The sequence below is a fragment of the Scyliorhinus canicula genome, chromosome 4 (genome assembly GCF_902713615.1).
Source record: "Scyliorhinus canicula chromosome 4, sScyCan1.1, whole genome shotgun sequence".
Taxonomy (NCBI): Eukaryota; Metazoa; Chordata; class Chondrichthyes; order Carcharhiniformes; family Scyliorhinidae; genus Scyliorhinus; species Scyliorhinus canicula.
In genome coordinates, this window is record NC_052149.1 from 85,282,520 (window position 1) to 85,309,394 (window position 26,875).

The 26,875-nt window shown below is 42.8% G+C and overlaps 1 protein-coding gene across 3 annotated transcripts in view; it reads left to right on the forward strand.

Annotated features, from left to right (window-relative positions):
* The first annotated feature begins 458 nt into the window (after window positions 1-458).
* soat1 (sterol O-acyltransferase 1) overlaps window positions 459-26,875 on the forward strand; it is a 90,201-nt gene continuing 63,784 nt past the window's right edge. The window contains exons 1-2 of one of the 3 annotated variants that reach the window (XM_038794657.1): window positions 459-729; window positions 1,296-1,426. In XM_038794657.1, the coding sequence (XP_038650585.1) occupies window positions 1,303-1,426 (124 nt within the window). In that variant the 5' untranslated portion in view covers window positions 459-729; window positions 1,296-1,302. The other 2 variants (XM_038794659.1, XM_038794658.1) reach the window with 2 other exon arrangements.

Consider the following 26,875-nt stretch of genomic DNA (forward strand, 5'->3'; position numbering starts at 1 on the left):
TTCTATGGTTCTAAATCTGCCATCTTTACCTTCTTGGGACCTTCATGCGAGCCAGGTTCACCTTTGTCTCTGAAATGGAGGGAATTTAGGGATGGGCAATAAATTCTGACCCAGATGCTGAATGAATAAAAAAAAATCATCCCTGAATCTGAGGAACTGCGCAAGATGAGAGATCCGTGATTATTATTTACTTTGAATTTATACGCATTTCTTTAATATTTCGTGATTTATGTTGAGAGTTATTTCAATTAGTACAGTATTGCACACTATTGTTTTTTTGCCTTCACCGAACGTCATTTCTCTTCAAGTTTTGATCATCAGGAACCCAACTGTAACTTTAAGCGAGGACTTCCTGAAGAGTTTGGGAGATTGAGTGAAGTGTGAATTATGCAACGAAAGTTTCATCGCCCAAAAGACCATATTTTTTCTTCCAAGGAAATATCTGTTAACAGCCAGCTCATTTAATTGTTGGTTTTTGTTTTCCTTCTGTGATTCGGCTGGACCCGGTGGATGAAGCAATGAAGCTGAAAGCTCTGGACTGCCTTCCTCGTGCATTTGCATGTGCTGTTGTTCCTGGTTTGCTGGCTGGCGGGGAGAGTGGTTCCCGGGCCACGCTCCAGGCGCGCACTGACGTCCGCCCGGTGCGTGACCAGGCGCGCGCTGGCGATCACGTTCTCTTTTCGAACGCTGAGAGTTGCAGCAACATTTGTATCGAGTGTGGGGAAGCAGGTGAGTAGAGCGTCCCTTCGCCTCTCACTGTGGGAAAGGGGGACTTTCGCTGCTGTAGTGAATACAGCCAGGAACCGCGGACTTGCTGCTTATGCTGAGAACTATGGCCGGACCTATGCTCCTCCCGCCACCCTGACCTGTGTGCCGGACCTGGCCCCCCTTCCTCTTTGCCGGCCCCGGATACCCCAGCGACAGAGAGCTTGCAGCAGGCCAAGGAGTTTCTCTTCTGCCTTCTTGCTCAGCTGCTAGCCAATTGAAATTTCCCACTAACTCCCCTTTCCAATGTCATATTTAAAGATTTGATTTTTTTTTGTAAAAACGCTTTCCTGGTTCCTGGCTTCTCGTCACTTGTCAGAACTTTGCGATTTAATCTCGTCTTGCTTTATTGGTTGAAACGTAACGTTCTAATAAACCACGTTTCATTTGTTTTTCTGTATCCAGCGGAACATTAGTCTTGCATTTTTTAAACAACCAAGTGCGGACTGTTAGTTCGACTGAGGTTTGAAGCTCCATTGCCAGTTTCTCTGCTCTGTCGGTGATTTCTCTCTGGCCCTTCCTCCCCGCAGGAAGCTCATGGCGAGTGGGACGAGAGTGACGGTCAAGGGCCGGCGTATTTTCGTGGCTAAATCCGTGGATGAAGGCGGTACGAGAAGCTCGGAGGGGCCCGATGATGGATCAGTCCGATCAATGAGTAATGGTGAGTTAAACCCGTTTCCTCCCTCGCCCCTGGTACCGGTTCTTTCACAATGGAGGCGGTTAGCTTCAAATCTATCGTCACCATCACATGAATCTTTATAGAAGACTGTGAAGTGATTCTGAAGGGAAAGGTGTTTGTTTTTTGTTGGTTTCGGAGGAGTTAGGAGCTGGGTTGCACACCGGATTCTGGTGCAGTTGACGGCCATCCAGAGAAATATTTCACATGATTTGTGGAGAGTGAGGTGTACACACCACCTGGATCGGAAGCAACGCTCAAAAGAAATTGCTGAGGCAACAACGTTTTAGCCCTTCACTAACCTCAGTAGGAAACTCCTGTATACATTGGCAAAATGCAGCTCGAATGTGCTTCACGTGTATGTTTATTTAACTAACCAAGAAAGTAAAGCAAAACACAAGTTCACGTCTTAAGATTTTAACCTGGCACAAAATGGTTTAAGTATACACGCATAACATGGTAACAATGTGACCATTGAGATCACATGCCCAACACTGTGACTATTACTCATTTTTAGTTGCTACATGAGAGAAGCAACTAACCATATTTGGATTACCAATTAGCTACAGTGGCAAATATATTGGATAACACTGCTATTTGTGAAGTAGAGGAAGTTTTAAATACAAATTCCAATGATGCTCAGGTCCAGACTTGAGTTTATACTTAAGTTCTTCATCAGAGTTCCATATCTAGTAGCAAGGGGCACACTGTTGACACACAATCATTTTAGTTTTCCTATTTTCTGGAACAGGCTACCTTATTTATAAAAGTTATGATTTGTTGTACATGGAAGAGGTTCTGAATCTGTTTGCGTTTGGATTCCTTCTCCCATGTTCTTAAAAATCAAATGGGCCATCTGAAACGCGAGCTTTAAAATATTTGTTCATGCTTTGAGGCAGTTTCAGGAAAGGTCAGTTTGAAGGTGATGGTGAGTTGTCTTCTTGAACTGCATTCCATATGTTGTCGGTCCACCCTCGTATTTAGTTTGGGATGTTGTGTTTTTTTGTCTCGCAAGGAATCCGTAGGACTGCTGGTGACTTGTCCAAACCAGGATTTTTATTAAAGCATGCGTAGTAAGGTAATGATCAGAAACAGAGCAAGTTATCATGGAGTTTCTTTAGACTCCCTGGAACTACCCCGATTCTTTAGACTCCCTGGAACTACAACTGTCCTCGTGTATGTCTTGCAACCTACTGCGGATCACCGGATCTGTCCTCACTTATATCCGGGAGATCCATCCCTGACTGAAGTCCACGTCTGAGGCATTCCAAGAAGGATGACCCTGCCCTATACAAGAAATCTAGGTACGACCTTAGCAAAGCCATTAGGAACTCCAAGTGACAATACCAGGCTAAGCTAGAGTCCCAGCCTAATAACACGCTCTAGTTGGTTGTGGCAAAGCTCCTAAACAAGGTTCCCACTTGCTTCAACAAGACCATTATCATACCAGTGCCAAAGAAGAACCAGGCACTGTGCCTCGATGACTACTGATCAGCGGCTCTGACATCTATCATTATGAAGTGCTTCGAGAGGTTAGTCATGAGACGCATCAGCTCCAAACTTCCAGATTGCCTTGATCCACTGTAATTTGCCTACCGCCAAAACCAGTCCACAGTAGATGCTATCTCCCTGGCCCTACACTCATCCTTGGAGCATCGTGACAACAAGGACTCCTATGTCAGACTCCTACTCATTGACCATAGCTTCGCCTTCAACACCATAATCCCAGCCAAGCTCATATCCAAACTCCAAAATCTAGGACTTGGTTCCACCCTCTGCAACTGGATTCTTGACTTTCTGACCTACAGACCACAATCAGTAAGGATAAATAACGACACCACCTCCACGGTAGTCCTCAATACTGGGACCCCGCAAGGCTGCGTGTTTAGTCCCTTACTATACTGCTTATACACATGACTGGCAAAATTTGTTTCCAATTCCATCTACAAGTTTGTTGGTGACATGATCATAGTCGGTTGGATCTCGAGCAAAGATGAGTCAGAGTACAGGAAGGAGATAGGGAAGCTACGAGCATGGTGCAATAACAAAAATCTCTTCCTCAATGTCAGCAAAACGCAGGAGCAGCTCTTTGACTTCCGAAAACAAAGTGTCGTACACGCCCCTGTTTGCATCAATGGTGACGTGGTGGAGATGGTTTATAGTTTCAAATTCCTCAGTGTAAAAATCTGCAACAGTCTGTGCTGGCCCACCCATGTCAACGCTTTGACCAAGAAAGTACAACCTTCAATGTCCACATTGACTCTCTTGCCAATTTTTATAGATGTGCCATAGAAAGCATCCTATCTGGATGCATCATAGCTTGGGATGGCAACTGCTCGGCCCACGTCTGTAAGAAACTACAGAGAGTCATGAACTCCGTCCAGTCTGACATGCAAATTCATTGACTCTTGTCTACACCCCCAGCTGCCTTGGGAAAATGGGTTGCATAATCGAAGACCCCTCCCACCCGGACGATTTTCTCTTTCAACCTCTTCCACCGGGCAGAAGATACAAAAGTCTGAGAACACACACCCAACAGATTCAAAAACCGCTTCTTCTCCATTGTACTAGACACCTGAATGGCCCTTTTTAAAAATGTGTTTAATTTTTAAAATAAATTCGGGGTACCAATTCTTTTTTTGCCAATGGAAGAGTTTTTCAGCGTGGCCAGTCCGCCTACCCTGCACATCTTTGGGTTGTGGGATTGAGACCCAAATGGCCTTCTCCTCCTAGTTCTCATGTTCTTATCTTCTCTACAGTCGCAGCAGTACGTTCCGTATACTTCACCCAATGCCTATATGCATTTATCGTATGTCAGATGTTAATGTATGGAGCAATCTACCTGGAATGAACGCAGAACAATACCTGTACCTCGGTACATGTGACATCTAAATCATTTGACACTTCTGCTGAATGCTTCAGCCTTGTTTTCATGCTGGGCTCCGCCATCATTGTGCTAAATCGCTGGCTTTGAAAGCAGACCAAGGCAGGCCAGCAGCACGGTTCAATTCCTGTACCAGCATCCCCAAACAGGCGCTGGAATGTGGCGACTAGGGGCTTTTCACGGTAACTTCATTGAAGCTTACTTGTGACAATAAGCAATTTTATCTTTATCTTTTATCTTTATCATTGATTGCTGGTCATGAATTGTTCAGGGAGCCAGCTCTGGTTAGTTGAATTGTAGATGCTTTATCTGGCAGGGCGGAGTTTTAATCTGATCTGTTTGTTGTGGGAATGCTTAACTCTGTCTGCAGCATGTTGTTTCTGCTGTTTAGCATCTTCTTCTGATTTCATGCACCTTTCATTGAACCAGAAAGGTCTCCTGGCTCGATGGTGATGGAAAAATTGAGCGATATCTTGGGACGTCAAGTTAGATTCGGGTGGTATCCAGTGCTGCTTTTGTGGCCCACAGTGCTTCGTGAATGCCCAGCTTTGAGCTGTGAAGTCTGTTCCGAGTCTATCCCATTTAGCATGGTAGTGCTAGACGAGGCATTTTCAAAATGAGGGTCGTGGACGGGTATCAGAAGGGTCATCCATCCATTGTGGTTTTCCTGATCGCAGGAATTCACGTGCAACAGCCGCAGCAGCTAGCTTTTAACAATGCTGGCTGCGAGTGGCTTTAAAAATGACGGCCAGCTAAAACAATACGGGCACACTGGACATGCGTGCCCGCTCATCAGTGCGCATGCGCAGAGCCCAGTGAGAAGCACCGTCTCCTGACGTCATCGCTGATGCAGGAGAAGATTTAAAAAAAAAAAACAATTTCGAAGTCATCTTCCTGCCTGAAGCGAGGCAGAGAGCAGGTCATGCGCCCGAATGCTGAAGTCACGTGCTTGGAACACGATTGCGATTCCTCCATTTTGTCAGCAGCAAACACGTAAATGAGGACCAAGCAGGCTCGCCTCTCGCGTTAAAGATAAGAGAAAATGGTGGGTCACGAATTTCTGCCTGTGTGGGTCCCAAAGGTTGGCTGGTTGGTAAAAATGGGCACCCGGAAAACAAGTTTGTAAAATACTGTAGCTGCTAGACGACACTGGCTCCCTCTGGGCAGATGGGACTTTGTCTTGACAAGGAATGTGTGATGGTCGAGGATTGAGGCCAAGTAGGTTTTCTCAAGTTGATCTTCTCACCATCTACCACAGGCCTGTCGAGAAGCTATGTCCTTCATGATTTGGCCAACTTGATGAAAAATGATGCTGCCGAGCCATTTTTGGTCATTGACTGACTGTGAAGTCCCTCACCAAGAGTCTTGTTCCATTGTTGCACTCAAAACTGCATGGAACACTGATTCATCAGCTAAGGGAGGGAAGTAGGTGATAATGAACAGGATGTTTCCTTTTCAATGACATGGGACAGCGATCAATGTTGAGAATTGAGGGTTACTCCCTCCCAACTGCATGCCAATGTGCTGGCACTTGTAGTGGGGCAGGGCATACCAAGGGGTGGTGAGAGGGAGACTGTTGCATTGGATCACTAATCTCCCAGTTTTGGCACAAGTTGCAGTTAGTGTAGGGGACTTTGCAGGTTTGACTCGGCTGGCATTCTCTTTATTGTTTGACAGGTGGTTCATTCAGTTTTGTTTGTAGACGTTGCTATAATTGTTTGTCAAGGACAGCACGGTGGCACAGTGGTTAGCATTGCTGCCTACGGCGCTGAGGACCCGGGTTCGAATCCCGGCCCTGGGTCACTGTCCGTGTGGAGTTTGCACATTCTCCCCGTGTTCGCGTGGGTTTCACCCCCACAACCCAAAGATGTGCAGGATAGGTGGATTGGCCACGCTAAATTGCCCCTTAATTGGAAAAAATTAATTGGGCACTCTAAATTTAAAAAAAAAAAGAATTGTTTGTCAAATCTGAATGGCTTGGTTGACCGTTTCAGAGGGGAGTTCAGAGTCAACTCCTGTTCTTGTTCTGGAGTCACATGTAGACCAGCTCCGGTGAGGATGGCAGATTTCTTCCACCTAAAGGTTGTTAGTGAATCAATTGGGTTTTTAGGGCAATCCCATTGTTCCATGGTCACCGTTACTGATGTAGCCTTTTATTCCACATTTATTTAATTAACAGAATTCAAATTCTCCAGGTATGGTGAAGGGATTTGTGCCTCATGTCTGTGGATCGTTAATCCAGGCCTCTGAATTGCTCGTTCAATAGAGAAAAAGTATGCTACCGTTCCATCAATTTGTGCAATCTGAATACAAAATGGTATCATCCTTGGAAGAAGGACTTTCTCAATTCTTCAAGTAACATCATGTATTCACTCGTACAAGGCAGAAATATGATACTGGTACAAATGCACAGAAATTCCACCAAGGCCACCAAATATCTCAAAGTAGAAATGTGACCCAGAGTATTGATATTATTTATCGATATTTCTGGAACTTTCGTCACTCCATGCACCAAAAGTTCTGGCAACATTAGACCATAAAGTTTTTAGATAAAGATAATTTCTGCAAAGTTTTGATAAATTCGAGGATGTTGAGGTCAGGATGTGGAGAAAAGTATTCGATCTGCAACACAGCCATTTAGCTATGTTTAACAGCTCTATGGTTTCCAATTCCTAAAATGTCCTTGTTTGGCTTGTAAATTTGTTCAAAATAATAGGTTTTGTTAACATGCTTGGCAGGATTCTTCACGTTTCTGCTTATTTCCTGGACATGTAACAGGGGAACAACTAATTAATAAATTGATTTGTCTTTGTAAACTTAGCTGCACCTGTTAAGCTAAACCCGACACTTGCAGGTATTAATAATCTGCATCTTTTAACCATGAACCATACAATTACAACATTTTTTCCAATTGGATAAATATTAAAATCCCGCGCTTGCAGCAGTTTGGAAGATAAATTGGGATTCCTCGGCTTGCATTTGAAAACTTGGTGAAACACTGAACCAGTTGAACCAAAGACTTCACCATTCAATGTTAATATGAGAACTAAACAGGGTGATGCACAAGTAGGATTGACAATTAAAGAGGACGTCGTTTGTGACTTTAAAGCTGGCTAGTTACTAGTTAAATGTTTTACCATGTCATTTATTTAAAAAGGAATCAATGTTCAGAAATGTGACTCCCAATTGTTTCAGATGAAACATTTATACATCAGCGGTACCTCTATACAAATCACAAAATTCCATTCCAATATCTGACAAGCTGTCAGTTCAAAATCAATATACCTGGCAGACTACTGTGCCGCCCATGGTGGATTGGCATTCAAAATTGCCCCTTAGTGTCCAAAGGTTGGGTGGGGTTGCTGGATTACAGGATAGGGTGGAGGCATGGGCTTAAATTGGGTACACTTTCCAAGAGCTGGCGCAGACTCGATGGGCCGAATGGCCTCCTTTTGCACTCTAAATTCTATCTTTCTATTCAGCACTACATGGGTTGATTTGACAAATTACTTCATGGGCATTTGGCTATCAGATAGAATGAAAATGAAGTTTTATAAGAACACATCAGGAAACGATTACTACATGTATCATAATAAGATGCTTGGTGATTTTCTTCACATCCGTCTCATTCAGAAATGAATTATTTAATTAGTAAGCTGATGACAAGAGTGGCATTGATTGTTCTCTGAAGCCTGCATAATGGCATGGTGAAAGGTAAATGCATGGCTGGCCGAGCAATTCAAGTCCTTCGTCCACCTGGGCAGTCGACTGCCTCTATGCAAGTGGATCTCTTAATTGAATAGACATGTTAAAATCTGTAGACCTTTGTCCTTGACAGGATCAGGGGGAGTTATCAATCTTGTGAATGTCACACCTGTTCAGAAAGATAGTTGGTTCCAAGGGATATTATAATTGGCAGTAGTACTCCCAGAGATAGTTGAGTACAAAGTAATAAGCAATGAATGTGAAATAATTTTCGTAACTATCTGGATGTTTTGGCGGACCCCTTGAAACTGTCTTGTGCAGGGGTGGGCAAACTTTTCCGTGCAAGGGCCGCATTCAGAAATTCACAATTCACAAAGGGCCGCATAGTATATTAAGTAAAATAATTACTTCACCCGGTTATGATTCTGGGCGCCTCATATAGAACATAGAACAGTACAGCACAGAACAGGCCCTTCGGCCCTCGACGTTGTGCCAAGCAATGATCACCCTACTCAAGTCAACGTATCCACCCTATGCCAGAAAGTAATCCAACAGCCCCCCCACCCATTAACCTTTAAAAAAAAAATTTAAAAAAAAAAAAAAATTTTTTTTTTTAGAAAAAATTTTTTTTTTTTTTTTTTTTAATGACTTGGTGGGCCGCAGAAATACCTTTGGCGGGCCGCATGCGGCCCGCGGGCCGTAGTTTGCCCACCCCTGGTCTTGTGGGTCCCTGGTTTAGAATCCTGGTCAATGGCTGAAATCCTGGAATTGAATTTCTTCAGATCCTGTTGTTGTTCTCAGAATGATGATGATTAGTGCAACAAAATTTCTGCTGCACTTGTGGCTTGCAAGATGATTTATTTCTACGTTTGATTACTGCTGGAACATTTTATCCTTCCCTTGAACTGTCAGGATAGGATTGATTTAATTAGAAATATATAACTTATTTCCTGCCTTTTTCAAGCAGCTTCACATTGACTATTTTATTCTGCATTGTTGAATCGATGTTCATAGCGTAAATTGACATGTACAGTAGGCCAGCGAGCAGCTGAGGAAAAAAAAATGAATATTTCAACGAAAATCCCATCAGATTGGTACATTGTTTGATATTTGCACCAACAATTTCACAACGTTGTGAATAAATAATTTTATATTCACAATTTTCTGTTCGCACCACTTGCCAATAGTTCATGCAACTTCACGCCCTTGAGATACTACTTTCAAATCTCACTTATGCTTACAACAAAGCAGTGAGTCCAAGTCACAGTTTATATTGTGCCAACCTCTGAATTCTTGCTCTTGTCCTTTATAATCTGTATGTGTGTTCCCCCTCAAATTGTGTATATGGTGTTTAGCCTGGAAGGGTATTTAAGTGCAATCTTTTTGTGACTATAATTCATCTTTGTCCTGCAGGAAATTTTAGTCACTGCTATCTTACAGTTGCATGACTTTGTTGGATAAGTTTACACTTGGCTTACAGTTTGTTGCTTTTTAGCTTGCTATTCAAGCCCATAAATCTCTGCTTCATGTTTTTGCATGAGATTAGTATACTGCCGTCAAGGTTCCTCTTTTATGATATATGTTGTAATGAAGGCCTCAATGACCTTTTTCGTAAGGGATTATTTGAGCCACCAATCGTTTGCCTTCCCCAACACCCCATCAGTTTTTTCCCCCTTTCCCTGACATTAATCACTGTCCATTAGTTTGTTAACTCAAGATTCAACCATACCAATGCCTGTCTCATCAATCTCACCCACCTTCCTCCATTTATAAACTTGCACTTGTACAAAAACCAGCATCTATAACCTAACCCATGCTATCGGGGCAGCCACCATCCTCTTTGCTGACCTGCCTTGGTTCCCAATACCCCCAATCAAAAATAATCATCTTTAGTTGAACTCCCTTCATGCCCACAGTCTTCGCTATCTCTGTAACCTCTACAATATTCCAAAAACTCTATTTCTCCATCTCTGCCTCCTTGGGTATTCTTCACTAGCTTTCATCTGTCACAGCCCAATCCTCTGGAATTCCCCCCTCAAACATCTATCTTTCCATTTCACCACTCCTTGAGATCTACCTCTGGGACTGAAATTTTAGTAAACCCCCCTAACTGATGCAATTTTCTGTTTGATGCTACTGTTGAACATTCTGGGAAACTTTTCCTGTTAAAGTTACCCTAATTACTCTTGAGTTGTGTTCAGTCACCTCTTCCTTGCTTCCTCCTCCTATGCCCCTACCTTAGTGTTCAAATCTCCCCTTGGAAAAACTTTGAGGTACTCTAGCTGGGTGTAGTTAATGACTCTAACCTGATTCTTTTAAAAAATAAATTAGAGTACCCAATTCTTTTTTCCCCAATTAAGGGGCAATTTAGTGTGGCCCATTCACCTATCCTGCACATCTTTCTGGGTTGTTGGGGTGATATCCACGCAGACACGGGGAGAATGTGCAAACTCCACATGGGCAGTGACCCGGGATCGAACCTGGGTCTGAAATTTACTTTGCTTGTCTGGCAACTAGCTGAGAGCCAGTTTGACTTTGATGTTGGGTTCGATTCCCGGCTTGGGTCACTGTGCGGAATCTGCATGTTCTCCCCGTGTCTGTTTGGGTTTCCTCTGGGCTTTCCGGTTTCATCCTACAAGTCCCGAACAACGTGCTGTTAGGTGAACTGGAAATTCTGAATTCTCCCTCAGTGTACCCGAACAAGCGCCGTAGTGTGGCGACTAGGGGATTTTCACAGTAGCTTCATTGCAGTGTTACTGTAAGCCTACTTGTGACACTAATGAAAGATTTATTTATTTTTAATTGAATATCAGTCTAGTTTGGCATTAAGCTCTTATTTCACCTGTGTGATGATTATTGGTAATTGCCAGTTAACCTATCTGGCACCAAAAAGCAACTATTATAAGTCTTGGCGCTTGAGGTTTTGAATTTCTTGCAGATGTTAAAAATGTCCAACATTAAATTTAATTTTATTTTGTTACTTTTCTTTGTCTCTTCTTCTTTCAGTCCAATCTTTTTTTTCCCCCTCTAAATTTCTCTTTCTGGTCCTGGTTTGACAACTTTCATCTCCGTTTTTCCTGTTTATTTTCCAATTTTATAAATCTCCTTGGTTCGGGAGTTAATGTGATGGTTGTCCTGTTCTCTCCATTATCACCTCACACTTTCAGCAATATTGTGGGCAAAGTTTTTTAGTTGTAGGGTGCAGGACAAATCTAACTAATGGCAGAGCACTAAATTTCACTAAATTGTCAATTAATAATTTTATGCCCTGCAACAGTAAAATCTGACCTGTTTCTTTTCCAGGACTCAACTGGCCTCGTCAGACAGACCCAAGTTGATATTTGAATTCTTTATTTTAAATGTTATTAGTTAATAGGCCAATTATGGGGAGGTGATAGTGGTAATGTCACTGGGCTAGTAATTCAGGCACTCGGGCTAGTGCTCTGTGTACTTGGATTCAAATCCCACTAAGGGAGTTGGTAGAATTTAAATTCAATTAATAAATTTCAAATTAAAAGGCTCATCCAATAATGCCTATGAAGCCATTGTTGATTATCATTTTAAAAACCCATCCGCTCCTCTGATGTTCTTTTGGGAAGGAAATCTGCCATCCTTGCCTGCTCTGGCCTACATGTGAGTCCAGCCCCACAGTAATGTGGTTGCCTCTCAAAGGCCCTCAAGTGGTCTAGCAAGCCACGATTATATCAAATCTCAAAGAAGTATAAAAGAATTGAAACCGGATGGACCACCCGACATTGATATCAGCCCTGGAAATGACGAGGCACACCCAGTCCTGTTGACCCCGCAAAATCCTCTTAGTAACATGTGAGGGCTTGTGCCAAAATTGGGAGAGCTGTCCCACAGACTTGCAACAATTTGACAGTCATATTCATGGAATCCTACCTTACAGATAATGTCCCAGGCACCACTAGCATCCTCCCTGGGTGTATCCTATCCCAACAACTGGACAGATTCACCAGAGGTAGCAGCAACACAGTGGTATACAGTCAGGAGAGAATTGCCCTGGGATCCCTCATCATCAACTTTGGACCCAATGAAGTCTAATGGCATCAGATCAAATATGGGCAACGAAACATGCTGCAGGTGATCACCACCTTCCCCATGCTGATGAAGCAGTTTATGCCCATTTTGAAGACCATTTAGAGGAAGTGCTGAAGATGGCAAGGGCACAGAATGTATTCGTGGTGGATTTGTTTATTTTAATTTTTTAAAATCTGCATATTTCTGAACTCAAATCTATTCGGAGAATTATTTTATACGGTAAATCCCATTCGAATATGGAAGTACGCTTTCTCTCATTGCAGTACAAAAAAGCCGCCTCCCGAAACGCATTGTTTGGTTTCCTTGGCGACAGGGTCCCGCACGGAGGCCCCACCCCCTCTCCCCTCAACCCCGCACACTAATAGCGCATGTATGTCAGACTTGCATGTGCCATTGATGTGGCACTGATGTGCATTTTGAATACCTCATCAACAGCGCATGCGTGTCTGCCACACTGTTAGTGGGTGGAGAGGAGAGGGCCTGGGCCTCTGCGTGGGGCCCTGTCACCAAGGAAACCAAGACTCACCTCGATGTCTCATGTGCAAGATCGCACAAAGGTCAGGATCACCTGTCTCTGAGGCATCGAGGTGCCTGGATTTTATTGGGATAAAAAGTTTTGGGAGGGTGGACTACAGTAGGCTCGACACTAGCTCACACTGATCTTTGTAGAGCACGGATATGTATTTAAAGGAAAGTGCTGGAAATACTAAGGTCAGGCAGCATCAATGGGGAGGGAAGCAGAGTTAACATGTCAGAATTATTGGAAGGTCATTGGTCTGAAATTTTAACTTTCCAGTGCAGCTGATTATATATTGCACATTATTAAGTTTCAGCAGCATTCAGTTTGTAAATCCTTGTTCTGCTTGTGGAAACTGCTCTTCTTGCTATGAGCATGAAACAAAAATGCTGAAAAAGTAAACCTGAATCATCATGAAACTATTTAACCATGCTTCTGGCTTCTACTTTTTGTGGCCATTCTTTTCTTTGTGCTCTTTTACCTTTACTATCATTAAACCTAATTTGAACATCAAATCTGTTAGTGCTACTTAATGAAAATAGTTTTTGAAAGAGAGAAATGCACTGGATTCCTTTTGTCTATATACAGTTTCTTGTAAGAATTAAATTTTAAAAAACAATTTAGAGTACCTGCAATTTTGCGTGACCAATCCACCTACCCTGCACATCTTTGGGTTGTGGGGGTGAAACCCACGCAAACACAGGGAGAATGTGCAAACTCCACATGGACAGTGACCCAGAGCCGGGATCGAACCTGGGATCTCGGGCGCCTTGAGGCAGCAGTGCTAACCAATGCGACCCTTGCTGCCCCTGTAAGAATTTAATTAAGTTAATCAAGCGTTGAGAACAATTTTGAACTTCATGTAAAAAGGGGAATGTTTTGTTCACATTTTTCATTCTTACATTTACTGAATGTTTGAAACTTAATTTGAAAACACCCACTCATCATGATGTACATATATGTAGCATTTTCCAATTATGTTTTAGATGTCTGCAATAAAGACATAAAGTTATACTTCAGATTGGTGGGCATTTTTCCGTGTAAATTAAAATCTGGCGTTTATTGCCAAAATACTGATTTTTGGTGGGCAGCTCTGCTGGTGGTCATGGCCACAAGTCTGACTGATGGTAACATAAGAGGTCGTGCACTTACCAACTGAGCTATTCATTGGAAAGGGAGGGAAGAAGCATTTTCTTCACATTGAGCTATTGTTACATTTTGTCCAAAATAAGTTTGCAATTTAGCAACATTGTATATCATTCTTCTTATCACGCTTGCCATTGTGTTATTATTAACATTCTTGTAAATCAATTATGATTTGCTAAGAAGTTCTATTCTTGAATCTAGGATTCAAGGAACTTTAGATAAAAGTAACAATCCTGTGAAGCCTTGTAAACATGCCCATGTTATTGCCCATTAGAAAAAAATATCCTGCACTCGAGTGCCTGTTGGGAATCAGATGCTTTTCAGAACAAGCTGGAATTTGCGGCTCTTTAGCATGCCAATATTTAAAATGCAATGGGGCAGACACGGTAGGCCAAAAAATGGATTAACTCCATGATTCCCAGAAATGTTGATCTTTGCTGTGTTTTTGATGGAGACAGAAGTAATAATAAATAAGGCAGTTTAGGTAGCATGTCAGAAGAAAGTAGTGGTTAGGAAGAATCCCCCAATTTCGAGTTATAATTTCAGTGAGAATGAGAAGTTTTATTGAGAAGTTAACGGGAATCGTAACCATACCTGATGCATTTAGATTGATTATCTAAGAGAGAACATTTAATTCAGCCTGGTGTTATAGGCCAGTGGTTCCCAGCCTTTTTTACATCCTGGCACACCTTTTATATGATCAGAAATGTTGAGACACACCTCCGATTTTCTCCAACTGGACAGCCCTCTGACGGAAGCCTTTTATTGCTAAAACTTTCTAAAAGCATATCACTCCACCATTTAATGCAATTTTCATTAGTTTAAGAAGTTTACAAGGAAAGTCATGTGCATGTCAAATTTGGAGCCTGTTTCTCATTTTCTGAACTTCATTAGTTCCTGTTTGTTCCTTACCGGGAGCTTTGTTTTATTTTACTTCTCCCTGTGTTTAAATTCTCTCCATGTCTCCCTCACTGCTCCCACGCACTTGCCGTTTTTGTATTTTTGTACAGGCACATGGGGCCATTGTCTTCAACTCTGTGGTCGGCATATCCCATTCCCAAAGAACCTGGGATCTCCTGTGCATGCATCAGCCAGGAAAGGGCTGCACATGTAATCCGAACCATGCATGCAAAGCCAATGTTCTGATTTTTGCTTTTAGGTCCATGTGCATGCGCATGACCAAAGTATAAATCCAAACTGCACATGTGTGGCTCATTCCCAGCCGGCAAATGCGTGCGAGGCCCAAGAATCATTGCGAGTTGGAGATGCCAACCATGGAGCGGAAAACAAAGATTAGATTTGGGCTGCAATTCTCCGGCCATTGGGATTCTCTGTTCCTGTCGGCAGCACATCTCCGCCCTGGATTTCCTGGCGGCGTGGGATGGCTTAAATGGGAAATTCCTTTGACAAGTGGCGGGAAGAGAACCCTGCCACCAGTGAACGATGTACTGCTGAGAATCACGCAGCGGGGGGACCAGCGAATCCAGCCCCTAGTTTATTCATCATTTTGAATCTTATTTTGTGGCACTCTTTGTGGAGCTTACGCAACACACCAGTGTGCCGTCGCACACCAGTTAGGAATCTCTGTCGTCGGCTGCCTTTGGATTCAGCTGTGTTTTTCTTTTATTTTCTGGGAAAAGGGGGGGGGCATAGCCCCCCCTCACCCCTCTTCTCTTGTTTCCCCACCTTCTGTCTCTGTCTCCCCCCCCCCCTCCCCCTCCCCACAGGTTGCGCAGTCCTTTGGTCCTTCATCTATCTTCATTGTTTATTCTTGGCTTACTCCTTGTTGCTGGCCTTAGAACAGGTTTTTGAACAGGCTGACAAACAGCCCCCAAAGATTGCCACTATCGGACATGGCTTCACTCTCACCCCCACAACCTTGGACAGTGTCTTGGAGAAGGCTGTCCAGACCCCAGCAAGTTTGGGGTAAGCTCAAAACGTGGTTCAGTCGTCCCTTTTAAGATCGGAACGAGGCAGCACAGTCCCGCGCAAACATGTTCTCTGTCCAATGAGTCTTGTGCTCTTTCGGAGTCTTTCCCTGTACGTCTCTCATCGTTGACGTGCTTGTCCCTTGTCCCAGCCATTGGTTCTGACAAACTCATTCTCTTCCTCCGGGGAGTTGAAGTCATACTCCTTTTGTTGGTATGTGACCCAGAGCCTGGCTGGTAACAGCATACCGACACGTAGCCTGTTCTTGTTTGAAAAACACTGGCCTAGAGAAATGTATGGTGATGTGTTGGTAAGGATGAATAAGAGGACACACACTTTGGTTGAACTGCAAAAGGAATAGAGAAGCAGAGTTGTGGATGTAGGTAGACAAGTCTTAAATGTTCATGCTAGTGATAAGCTTTTATAGATGGCTCTTGTTCTTCAATGGAGACATGGCGTATGAATGCAGATGTGATGCTAAAGCTACAGAAATTTCTGATTGGCACAAGTTAGAATTGGTTATCGTACTATGGTAAAGATGCTGAGGTCATAGTAGCACCCAGAAGAGATGTACTCAGACATTGAGTTGAGGCATGGCAAAACTAGATCTATTTCAATCTATACATCTATTTTACGGCGGCACGGTGGTTATTACTGCTGCCTCATGGTGCCAGGGACCCTGGTTCAATTCCGACCTTGGGTCACTGTCTGTGTGGAGTTTGTACATTTTCGTGTCTACATGGGTTTCCTCCGGGTGCTCTGGATTCCTCCCACAGTCTAAAGATGTGTGGGTTAGGTGGATTGGCCATGATAAATTGTACCTTAATGCCCAGGGATGTGTAGGCTACGGGGATGGGGCAGGGTGGACGGGGGATTGGACATGGTTAAAGTGCTCCTTCGAAGGATTGGTGCAGACTCGATAGGCCAAATGGCCTCCTTCTGCACTGCCAGTAATCTAATCTGTTTCAATTCGGACTAAGGAGGTCAGCAGGTCTGATGAATGAGATCTTTGATCACGTAAATCAGGAAAAACACGTCATTGTTTGGTGAGCTATTGGAGCATCAAAGGAATGATAACATCCCCTACGGAGGGTTTGCATGTGACTGGGTGACCTCGGAGCAGTGTTACTTGGAATCCACCAGTTTGTTGCAAGTGTTTTATGAGCAATGGAATATGTTGATTTTCATTGACTGGTGAAGCAGAAGAACATTCTAATGTTGTATGTAGTTGTTTGTTAACAAATTGTTTTTATGGCACCCTCCTTTTAAAAGGATAAGTTGACAGAAAAAGGCAATTATTTTGTGGTAATTATCACTTCATGGTTCAAATAAAAAAAGACAGGACAATGATCTAATTTGGGAGAATCTTTTTTGATGCAAGTGCTGTTTGTACATGAGAATCTCTGCCAGAAACCAGTGGAATCCGACTTGTGGTTACCAAAAAGGAAAGAGTTGTTGGACCAAGTGAAAACATCTTCCAGAAACCAACACAAGTCCCTGTGGCCTGATTACTTCAATTTTGTACTGAAAAAAATTGTACTTTCTGGAGTACTGTTCTGAAGAAGCAAGTCAACATTCGGGCCTTCCCAAGTATCCAGACTAGAACTGAGAAATCTTGTTGGGTTTTTCCCTTATTTTGTAACTTTTTTTTTTGCAATATACTTGTGTTGTCTGTAAATTATCAGACACTTAGACCAGTTTATTACTAAACCGTGTGCCCTTATTTGCAAGATGAACAAAGGACAAACAGAGGTTCATGGTTTAACTCAATTATTCACAATTCTCTCACTGTCAAATAAATGACTGACTCCCAGCTGAGCTGTCGGTATTACCCGCATTTACTGAAGGAGGCTGGCCAGGCTATTGTAGTGATCTCGTATGTGCATGTACGTAAGGTGTTAATGTGTAATCAGTAGAATCAGATTGAGGGCAGTGCTAACGGGTATAAAAGCAAGCACATTCTGCTCCCTGCTCTTTTTTGGGTGTGTTGTGATGAGAGAACAGGAGTGTAGATTGGCTCAGGAGTGTTAGTGTAGATAAAAATAGTTACTGTATTTAGATCTTGTTAACCTTATTGCCAGTATTAATATTAAAGAACTCACAAAATTATTGTTTTAGTTACTCAATAAATCTTTTGTTACTACTGGACAACTTTGAGTCTTTCTCATCAAGATTCAGAAAACCTCATCAACAACAGTATTGAGTAACATGTATTGCATTCAGTAGTATAACATAACATACTACCAGAAGTGGAATAAAACATCTATGATCGCTCGATGTGGATAACTTCCTGTGCTCGGAACCTAGGGTTCCTCCTTGCGATGGTTGTGCCTGGGGGACTCTTAAGCTATAGCTGATGAACTGTTCCAATCTTTCTCCTTTTATTTTCATTTATTTATTTATTTTTTAAATTTGGTGCACCCAATTCATTTTTTTTTTGCAATTAAGGGGCAATTTAGTGTGGCCAATCCACCTACCTTGCACATCTTTGGGTTGTGGGAGTGAGACCCATGCAGACACGGGGAGAATGTGCAAATTCCACACGACAGTGACCCGGGGCCGGGATGGAACCTGCGTCCTTGGTGCCATGAGGCAACAGTGCTAACCACAAAGTTGATCATCTGTGTCTGGAAGTTCGCTACGTATTTATAGCATGGTCTTGTTCTTTCGTGTAAACGTGAGTGGGTAGTCGCAAAGTCCATGTAGTGATAATGAGTTTGTGTTGGCCTGAGTGCTCTTGCAGATGACCAGTATTAATTGCAGCCAGGTCCTCATTTGGCAGTTTCTGTTCTTGGCCAATGGGTCTTGCCAGCCTGTTCCAAGTACCACAGCTTGTTTATCCAGTTAGTGCTTCTGTGTCATGACCTCATTGAAATGGATGAAAAGATTGAATCTAACTGAGGAGAAATGAACACAGTTGAAATGACGTGGTGACAGGTGCAAGCTGCGTGATTCCAATGTGCCAGTTCCCTAATGTCAGTATTATTTCAATAAAAAAAGGGTTCAGAAATCAGTTAATGGTGGCAGTCCAGTGTTCCATTTGCATTGTGGTGTTATGTACATGAACTCTCTTTTTAATGCCCAGTCTGGCCAAACTGCAAGCTGCTATTTCTGATTGAAGGCCTTTGAGGATAAAGGTGCAATTTGACAATTCTTGTCTCTACACACCTACAGAAACTCACCTGGACCAGTCTCATAAATACCTTCTCTGCTAGATTAAGTTGGAGTCTGAGTATTCTATGGCAAATTGTTCATTTCTTAACTCCCCAAATCGTCCTTGCCACCTACAAGGCACAAATCCGGTGTATTGTGGAATAAAACCAAAATGCTGCGGATGTTGGAAATTTGAAATAAAAAGACTAAATGCTGGATGAACTGAGCAGGTCTGTCAGCTGTGGAGAAAAAATAGAGTTGATGTTTTGAGTCTGTATGACTCTCGAGAGAAATGTGATGGATTATATAGTTGGGTGAGGGGGGTGGATAAGTTGGAACAGAAAATCAGGGATAGGTGGGAGCTGAGGAGAGATTGACAAAGGTGCCATGGGCACAAGACAAATCGAGTGCTGATGGTTACTTTAAAGACTAAAGAATGTGCTAATAATGGCATAAAAGTACAAAAGCAGAATGTATTAACAGGAGAGTAAAGGTCAGTGAAAGCAAAAATAAAAATAAGTGACAGGTGACCCTTTGGGTGCGGTGGGGAGTTCTGTGTTGGGAGAAACAAAAAGGTGGAGGAGAAAATTCAGTCTAAATGTCAGTTTTCTACACCACTGACGCACCTGTACTGTAATGTGTACTATCTACAAAGTATATTGCAAGAAGTCACTGGTGCTTCTGAGGCAGCATCTTCAAATTATGACCTCCATCACCTATAGGGGTCAGAGTAGCAGGTGCATGGGAATGCCATCATCAAGTTGCCCTCCCCCAACCGAGTCGTGCACAATCTGAGCGTGGATATATATTAATATTCCTTTGCCCTGACAAAATCCTGGAATTTTGTTCCATAGAGTGTTGTATGATTATATTAACTACAAGGTCTGTAGCAGTTTAGGTCCACACCACCACCACCTCATGGGTAATGAGGGATCGACTGTAAATGTTGGTCTTGCTGTTTATTCCCATATCCCAGGTGTCAGTTTAAAAACTTGCAAGTCTGATATATTTGGACTCGGAACTCTAAAATTTTGTGGGAACAATTTCAAATCTCCAGCACCCTCAATACATTACAGAACCACCTCAAACACCAGTAGTTCTACAATAATACACATCTAATCAAAGTAATGCATAGCATTGGAATTCTGTGAATGGGAGGGATTTGGCTTTATGATCTCTTTGAATATTGCATACAAGTCAAATACATGCTTATCCAGATGGATTATAGTTCCACAAGTAACAAAGTGTGGATTGCTTTTCTCCCTTCTGTATCTAGCCAACAAAACTGTTCCTCAGTCACGCTGTTCCTTTCAAATTTCACTATTGGGTGATGAGAAAACTAGGCAGTTATTTAGAAAGATTACATGGGATTTGATGTACCATGTTGATCTATCTTTGAATAATGAGCTTGGACATCATGTTGCTACTTGAGCTTTGCCCTTGTGTTCTGAAAACAAAATTGAACTCATAATTTGCCTTACAACCTTGCATTGGGCTGCAAATAAACATTTCTGTTTGTTGTCGATTAAAGTACAGAAAGGTAAACAGTTTAAACATGTTTTCTTTTCTGTTGCAATTTGGGTCATGCTCTTCATGTGATTTGAAGTCCCTGATATGAAGTTAACTATTTTCTTTGTGAACTTGGTGTCAAATTCCCTTTCACAACAGCAAGTTATTTTGCAAGATAGACTGTAAACGTTGAGTTGAGGATTTTGTAAGAAATAATGTGCAAAGCAATTCTAAGCGCTTCATTGTAGGAAATAATAGCGCTGAGTTGCCAACTAGCACGGACTTCCGTGGAAAATCCGTTCTAATACGGAGGTACCCTTTCTCTCTTTGCGATACGGTAAAGTCGCCTCCCGAAACACGTTATTTGGTTTCCTTGGTGACAGGGCCCCATGCAAAGGCCCTGCCACCTCTCCCCTCCACCCCGCACACTAACAGCGTGTGTGTGTCAGACACGCATGATGCGCACCTCGATGCTTCATCAACAGTACACACATGTCTACCAGCACATGTGGAGAGGAGAGGGGGCGGAGCCTTTTGCGGCGCCTTGTTGCCAAGGAAACCAAGACACTCCTCTGCCTCATGTGCGAGACTGTGCATCCTAACCGTAGAGTGGTCTCTGAGGCATCTACGTGCCTGGAATTTATTGGAATAAAAAATTATCCGGGCCTGGTGACTTCTCTACCTGGAGTGCTGCCAGCCTTTTTTTAGCACCTTTTCTTTCTTGCTATACTGTTCAGTTGCTCAACACCCACATTTCCAACTGGGCCATTGTCGTCATCTTCTAATTTGGTAAAGACAGCAGCTAACTTATCATCTTGTACCACTGCCATACTCTCTGCTTCAACAAGTAGTTAACCCTGCTTGTCTCTTATTGGCCCCACTCTATCCTTCATAATCTTTTACCATTAATATGCTTGAAGAGCATGTTGCTGTTTGTTTTTGCACAACCTACAATCCTTTCCTCATGCTTCCTCTTAGCCTTCCTTATTCCAGCCTTAGCCTCTCTCCTGCTTCTGAGATACTCTTCCTGATTTCTATTGCTATTCTTCTTCTGGCATGCATCGTCTGCCTCTTTCTTTTTTTCTTCCTGATTTTATCACCAATATCCTGAGTCAGCCAGGGTACTCTAGCTTTGGGTACATTGTATTTATTTCTCATGGATATGAACCTAGCTTGCATCCTATTCATCTCTCTTTTGAAAATCTCCCATCTTTCATCCACTATTTTATCCACCAAAATGCGTTTCCAGTCAACCTGCTCCAGTTCAACATTTAGACCCCTAAAATTTGCTCTTTTCCAGTCTGGGATCTTAATCCATGACTGTTTTTTATCCTTTTCCAACTTTACAAGGCATTGTCTTATATTATGACTGCTATTTCCCAACAGCTCCCCCACTCTGATGTTATCTGTTGCTCGTTTTCGATCCCAACAGCGTCACCAATACTGTTGCTCATATTAATGACGGTGAACCACAAGCCTTCCCTTATATCGATCAAATGACCACACAACCAGTTAGTTAGTTCAAAAGATGGTTTATTTACATACACAAGAGTTATCTCGACATGTAAACACAATATCTACTACAAGTTAAACTACACCTATCAGCTACAATAATCTATACTATACTTAACTTCAGGGCGACCGGCACTGTGCAAACGGATAAGGCCTTTATCTGGATTTCACTCGGCTGGTTCGAAGAAAGTGGCTCTATCTCTGCTGTGCTCATCCGTCAGGTAGCGATCGTTGGTCTTAAACTTGGCTGGCTGTTCCTACTACAGTTGGCTGGCACAGACCGGATCCAAAAGACACAGAACACATGGCTGTGCTCTCTTTTATCCTTCTGGAATTTTGCTCTCTTTGGGGCGTTCCTTAACCTTGGACCCAATAGTTCGACAGGGCTCTGATCACGATCAGGTCTGGTTACCTGTGTTTCAAATGCACATTGGCTCTGTGTCTGTCTGAGTCCTGGGTTGGCCATAATTCCCATGATCCTTTGCAGGTGGCCATCTTAGATGGCTACTTCTCCACCTGCCCTGCCTCATTTCCGAGGACCAGATCCATCACAGCTTGCTCCCTGGTAGGACTGAAAATGTGCTGTTCCAGAAAGTTCTTCTGCACACACTGCAGAAATTTCTCCCCTTCCGTGCCCCGCATTCTACCTGTTTCCCAGTCTACCTTGGGATAATTGAAATCCCCAACTATCACAAGCCTACGTGCCCTGCAGGTTTCCATAATCTGCCTACAAATACTCTCTTCCATTTCCTCCTCACTATTTGAAGGTCTGTAGTAAATACCAAACCAGGTCCCCATTCACTTCCTATTTCTCACCTCCACCAGAAAGATTCTAATTCAGGAACTGCATCTCGTTCAAGAGCTATGGTATTATCTTTGATCAAGACTGCTAAACCCTTTTTACTCCTTTTTACCCATCCTTTTCCTACTAAAAACCTTAAACCCAGGATATTAAGTATCCAGTTCTATTCTGGCTTGAACCACGTTTGTCAATGCTACTGTGTCATATGCCCAGAGACCAATTTCTGCTACCAGTTCTCCAATTATGTTCACTAAACTGTGCATTTGCAAACAAACAATTTAACCTTGCCCTTGCCTCTTCTTGCTTTTTGGGGGGGGGGGGGCATTTCTTTGTTTACTGTTGGCACTCGAGCCTTTTCTCACTTCCTATTCCCCATCTTCTCTCCTTTGCCCTCACTGGTACTATAAAACGAGGCCCATTAGTCAATTTATCGCAAGTTTAAATCCACCCCCACTACACTATTTACTCTCCGCCAGGAGATTGGTTCCATTTTGGGTCAGATGAAGCCCATCTCTTCTAAACGGCTTTCTCCTTTCCCAAAACTGATCCCAATGACTCAAAAATCTAAACACCCTCCCTTTGGCTCCATCCATCAAGCCTTTGCCTAAATGTTGAAGCTTGTGGCACAGGTAGTGTTCCTGAGATTAGTACCCTTGAGGTCCTACATTTCAGCCTACTCCATAACTCCTGAAACTGGTCCTGCAAGACCTCAGCTGTCCCTGTTTATGTTGTTGGTTCCCACATGAATAACAACCTCTGGTTGTTCACCCTCCCTTTCCAGAAGTCCATCCAATCCGATATGTCCCGAACCTTGGCATCCGGGAGGCACAGACCACACGGGACTCACTATTTCGGCTACAAACTAGACTGTATATCCCACGAACTATTGAATCTCCACTACGATCACCTTTCTCATCTGCCTACCAGTCCCCCTCTTTTCTCAAAGTAACCTCAAGCACCATGGTTCTGTTTTTCACAAATGCAATGCAGTGCACAAAGACTTAACCCCTTGCTCTTCACGCTCTTTCCCCAGTAAACAATGCATTTTGAATCTTTTTAAAATATATATTTTTATTAACATTTTCAATATTTTAATACTTTTACAAAGAATAAACACAAGCCCCCACCCTCTTGATGGTAACCAGATCCCAAAAGTGTTAGATAAGCAAACACCATCTCTTGTGGAACTGCTCATCTGAATCTCGCAGAGCAAATTTCACCGTCTCCAAATACAGGAACTCCATTAGATCCCCAGCCACACAGGCACAGGGAGAAGAAGCTGACCTCCTCCCCGCCAGGACTCTCCTGCGAGCAAACAACAAGGCGAAGGCTAAAACCTCTGTTTCCACACCTGTCTACAGCTCCGACAGGCCTGAACCCCGAATATAACTATAACATTTATTCTTATTTATTTGGATGCCCCTGCAAGTTTCCTTTCATAGTCTCTTTTAGAAGCTCTTATAAACTGGTTTGTGACTTGTTGCTGGTCTTTGTTATCCCATTCTTCCGGATATGTGCTTTGTTTTGCATTTTTGTAAGCTCTTTCAGTTTTATGCTGTCCCTAACCCCTTGAGTTGTCAATCGGTTTTTTTTTTTGTGAAGTGGAGCTTTTCTCTCTCTGGAATATAGTTGCTCTGCATCTCTTTATATGTTTCTTTGAATATTCTCCACTGTTCTTCATTTGTTTGACCCATTACCAGATCTTCCCAGTTTACCGTGAACAGTCTGTCTCATCCTGTTAAAGTCAGCCTTGCCCAAGTCTAAAATGTTTATAGCTGATTCGTGCTTTTCACTTTCAAATGCTGCATTTGAATTCAATCATGTTGTGACCACTACTTGAATCAGGTTTAATGGATAGTTGGGCAACTAATTATATTTGCCTCATTGCTCATAACTATATCTAATATTGTCTGTTGCCTTGTTACATCTAGAACATATTGCTGCAGGAAACTATCCCGGACACATTCCAGAAATGCACTACCTTTCTGACAGGTGCTTGTCTGCCTCCCCCAATCTAAGTGTAGGTTAAAATCCCCCATTACTAATACTCTGTTTTGTTACGCACTTGCCTAATTTCCATGTTTATACAATCTAACATCTCAGAACTGCTACCCAGGGTCTATACACACTACCATAAAATCCTTTTCTGTTCCACTTGTCTGCTCTTCACTGGATGTTTTCCCCTTCTATCCTTCGTCATCATGAGGTCATGGTATTTCTAATCAGTAAGGCTATGGAAGAGCAGGAGGGCGGAAAACTATATTTAACATAAACTTTCAAAGTGCTTTATTCTGAACGTTGAGGGTGTTGTCCATTTTAGGTATCTAAGGACTTGATGTGTGTTTTCAGCCATAAGGTATGTAGTTTATTTTTAAAAGCTTTGATTGGCATGAATTGATTCTGATTCGGTGTGGAATTCCATAATTTGGTTTAATAAAAGAGCAGGTGAATGTTGGTGTGATTTTTGCTGCAGTTGTGTATTTTTTTGTTGGTAATGGCATGGCTGTGTAACAGTTGAATGCGACTGCCTGGGTTTCAGTTGAGAAGACTGAGTGTCATCTGGGTGAGACCGATGTTTAGTTTCACAAGAGCTTACATTTCTAGTTTTGTACTCTGTAATTTGTGTTCCACTCTGATCAGTGGGATAGCAGTTCATAAGAGTAGGGGTGATGAGATGAGGTTGGATAACTTGACTGATGTTTGGATCTCATGGCCAGCAGCAGTCTCAAAATTACTTTAAAAAGCAGGAGGGTGGGTGGGAACATGGATCTGCAACTGACAGCCTGGCATGTGTCTGGTGAAATGTAAAAGCTAGCCTTTGAATATGCATGATCCTTGAATTCCAACTCTGTGCACATAAAGGTTTTTGGTGTTGTTTATTTGTTCTCCTGAGAGATGTCCATGACCATCAGTGGCATGGTGCTGATGCTATGGCACTCCTTCCTGTACATGTCGAGCTCCTAACATAACTACAGCAGCAGATATGAAATGAAAATTGCTTATTGTCACGAGTAGGCTTCAATGAAGTTACTGTGAAAAGCCCCTAGTCGCCACATTCTGGCGCCTGTCCGGGGAGGCTGGTACGGGAATCGAACCGTGCTGCTGGACCTGCTTGGTCTGCTTTAAAAGCGAGCAATTTAGCCCAGTCAGCTAAACCACCCCTGAGCTAAACCAGATCTGTGTGTGGTCAATGGAAGGGTTGAGGACATTAAAGTTTTCTCACCCTTTGTGAGGTTAGCAAACCAACACTGAGAACGGCACAATGAAGCTGCTGTATTTTGAGTTTCAATTTCTCTTCTCCCTGCTCCCACAGATGTCAACAGGTCAAATTGGCTTACAATGCAGGCGAATTGTTGCTGTTGTGTGAAGATTTTTAATTCGGAGAGGCACCTGTCAAATCTCAGCATAACCAATATATGTGTCAGGCTGAAGGAACCTGATAGCCTCTATATGTGAGCATTTGGCCTGCATTGGTCACTTAATTAAATTCCACATTGTGTTTTCTCCTTCCTGCCCCAGCAAAAAGTAGTATTAATTAACAAACAGCAAAAATACTTAACCGACAATTATACAGCAGTATTCTCAAATGCTATAGCATTTATTAATTTGAAATGGCCGACTAGTTTAAAACAAATAACCGTTTCCATTTTGCCTGTTTTGAAAAGTCTTGAAAATTTTGGCGATCTAATTTACAAAGGACAGTTATGCTGTTTGCTCAAACTTCTTTCTTTCTCGTGTGTGTCTCTCTCTCTCGTGTGTGTGTGTGTGTGTGTGTGTGTCTCTCTCGCTCTCTCGCTCTCGCTCGCTCATGCTCTTTTTTCCCCCCCCCTCCACATGGATGTTGACTGATAAATGTATCCAGCATCCCTGTTCCCAACCCAGACTTCACACGCGTTGCTTATTAGTTTGTCTACCTCAACTCCAATTGAAAACCATTATACAGGACTAAGATCAAATGTGGGATCTTCTGCTTTGTGTTACTTCGTAAAAATCAGTTCCGGCTTGGGGCACTGTCTGTGTGGAGTCTGCACGTTCTCCCCGTGTCTGCGTGGGTTTCCTCCGGGTGCTCCGGTTTCCTCCCAGAGTCCAAAGATGTGCAGGTTAGGTGCATTGGCCATGATAAATTGCCCATAGTGTCCAAAATTGCCCTTAGTGTTGGGTGGGGTTACTGGGTTATGCGGATAGGGTGGAGGTGTGGACCTTGCATAAGGTGCT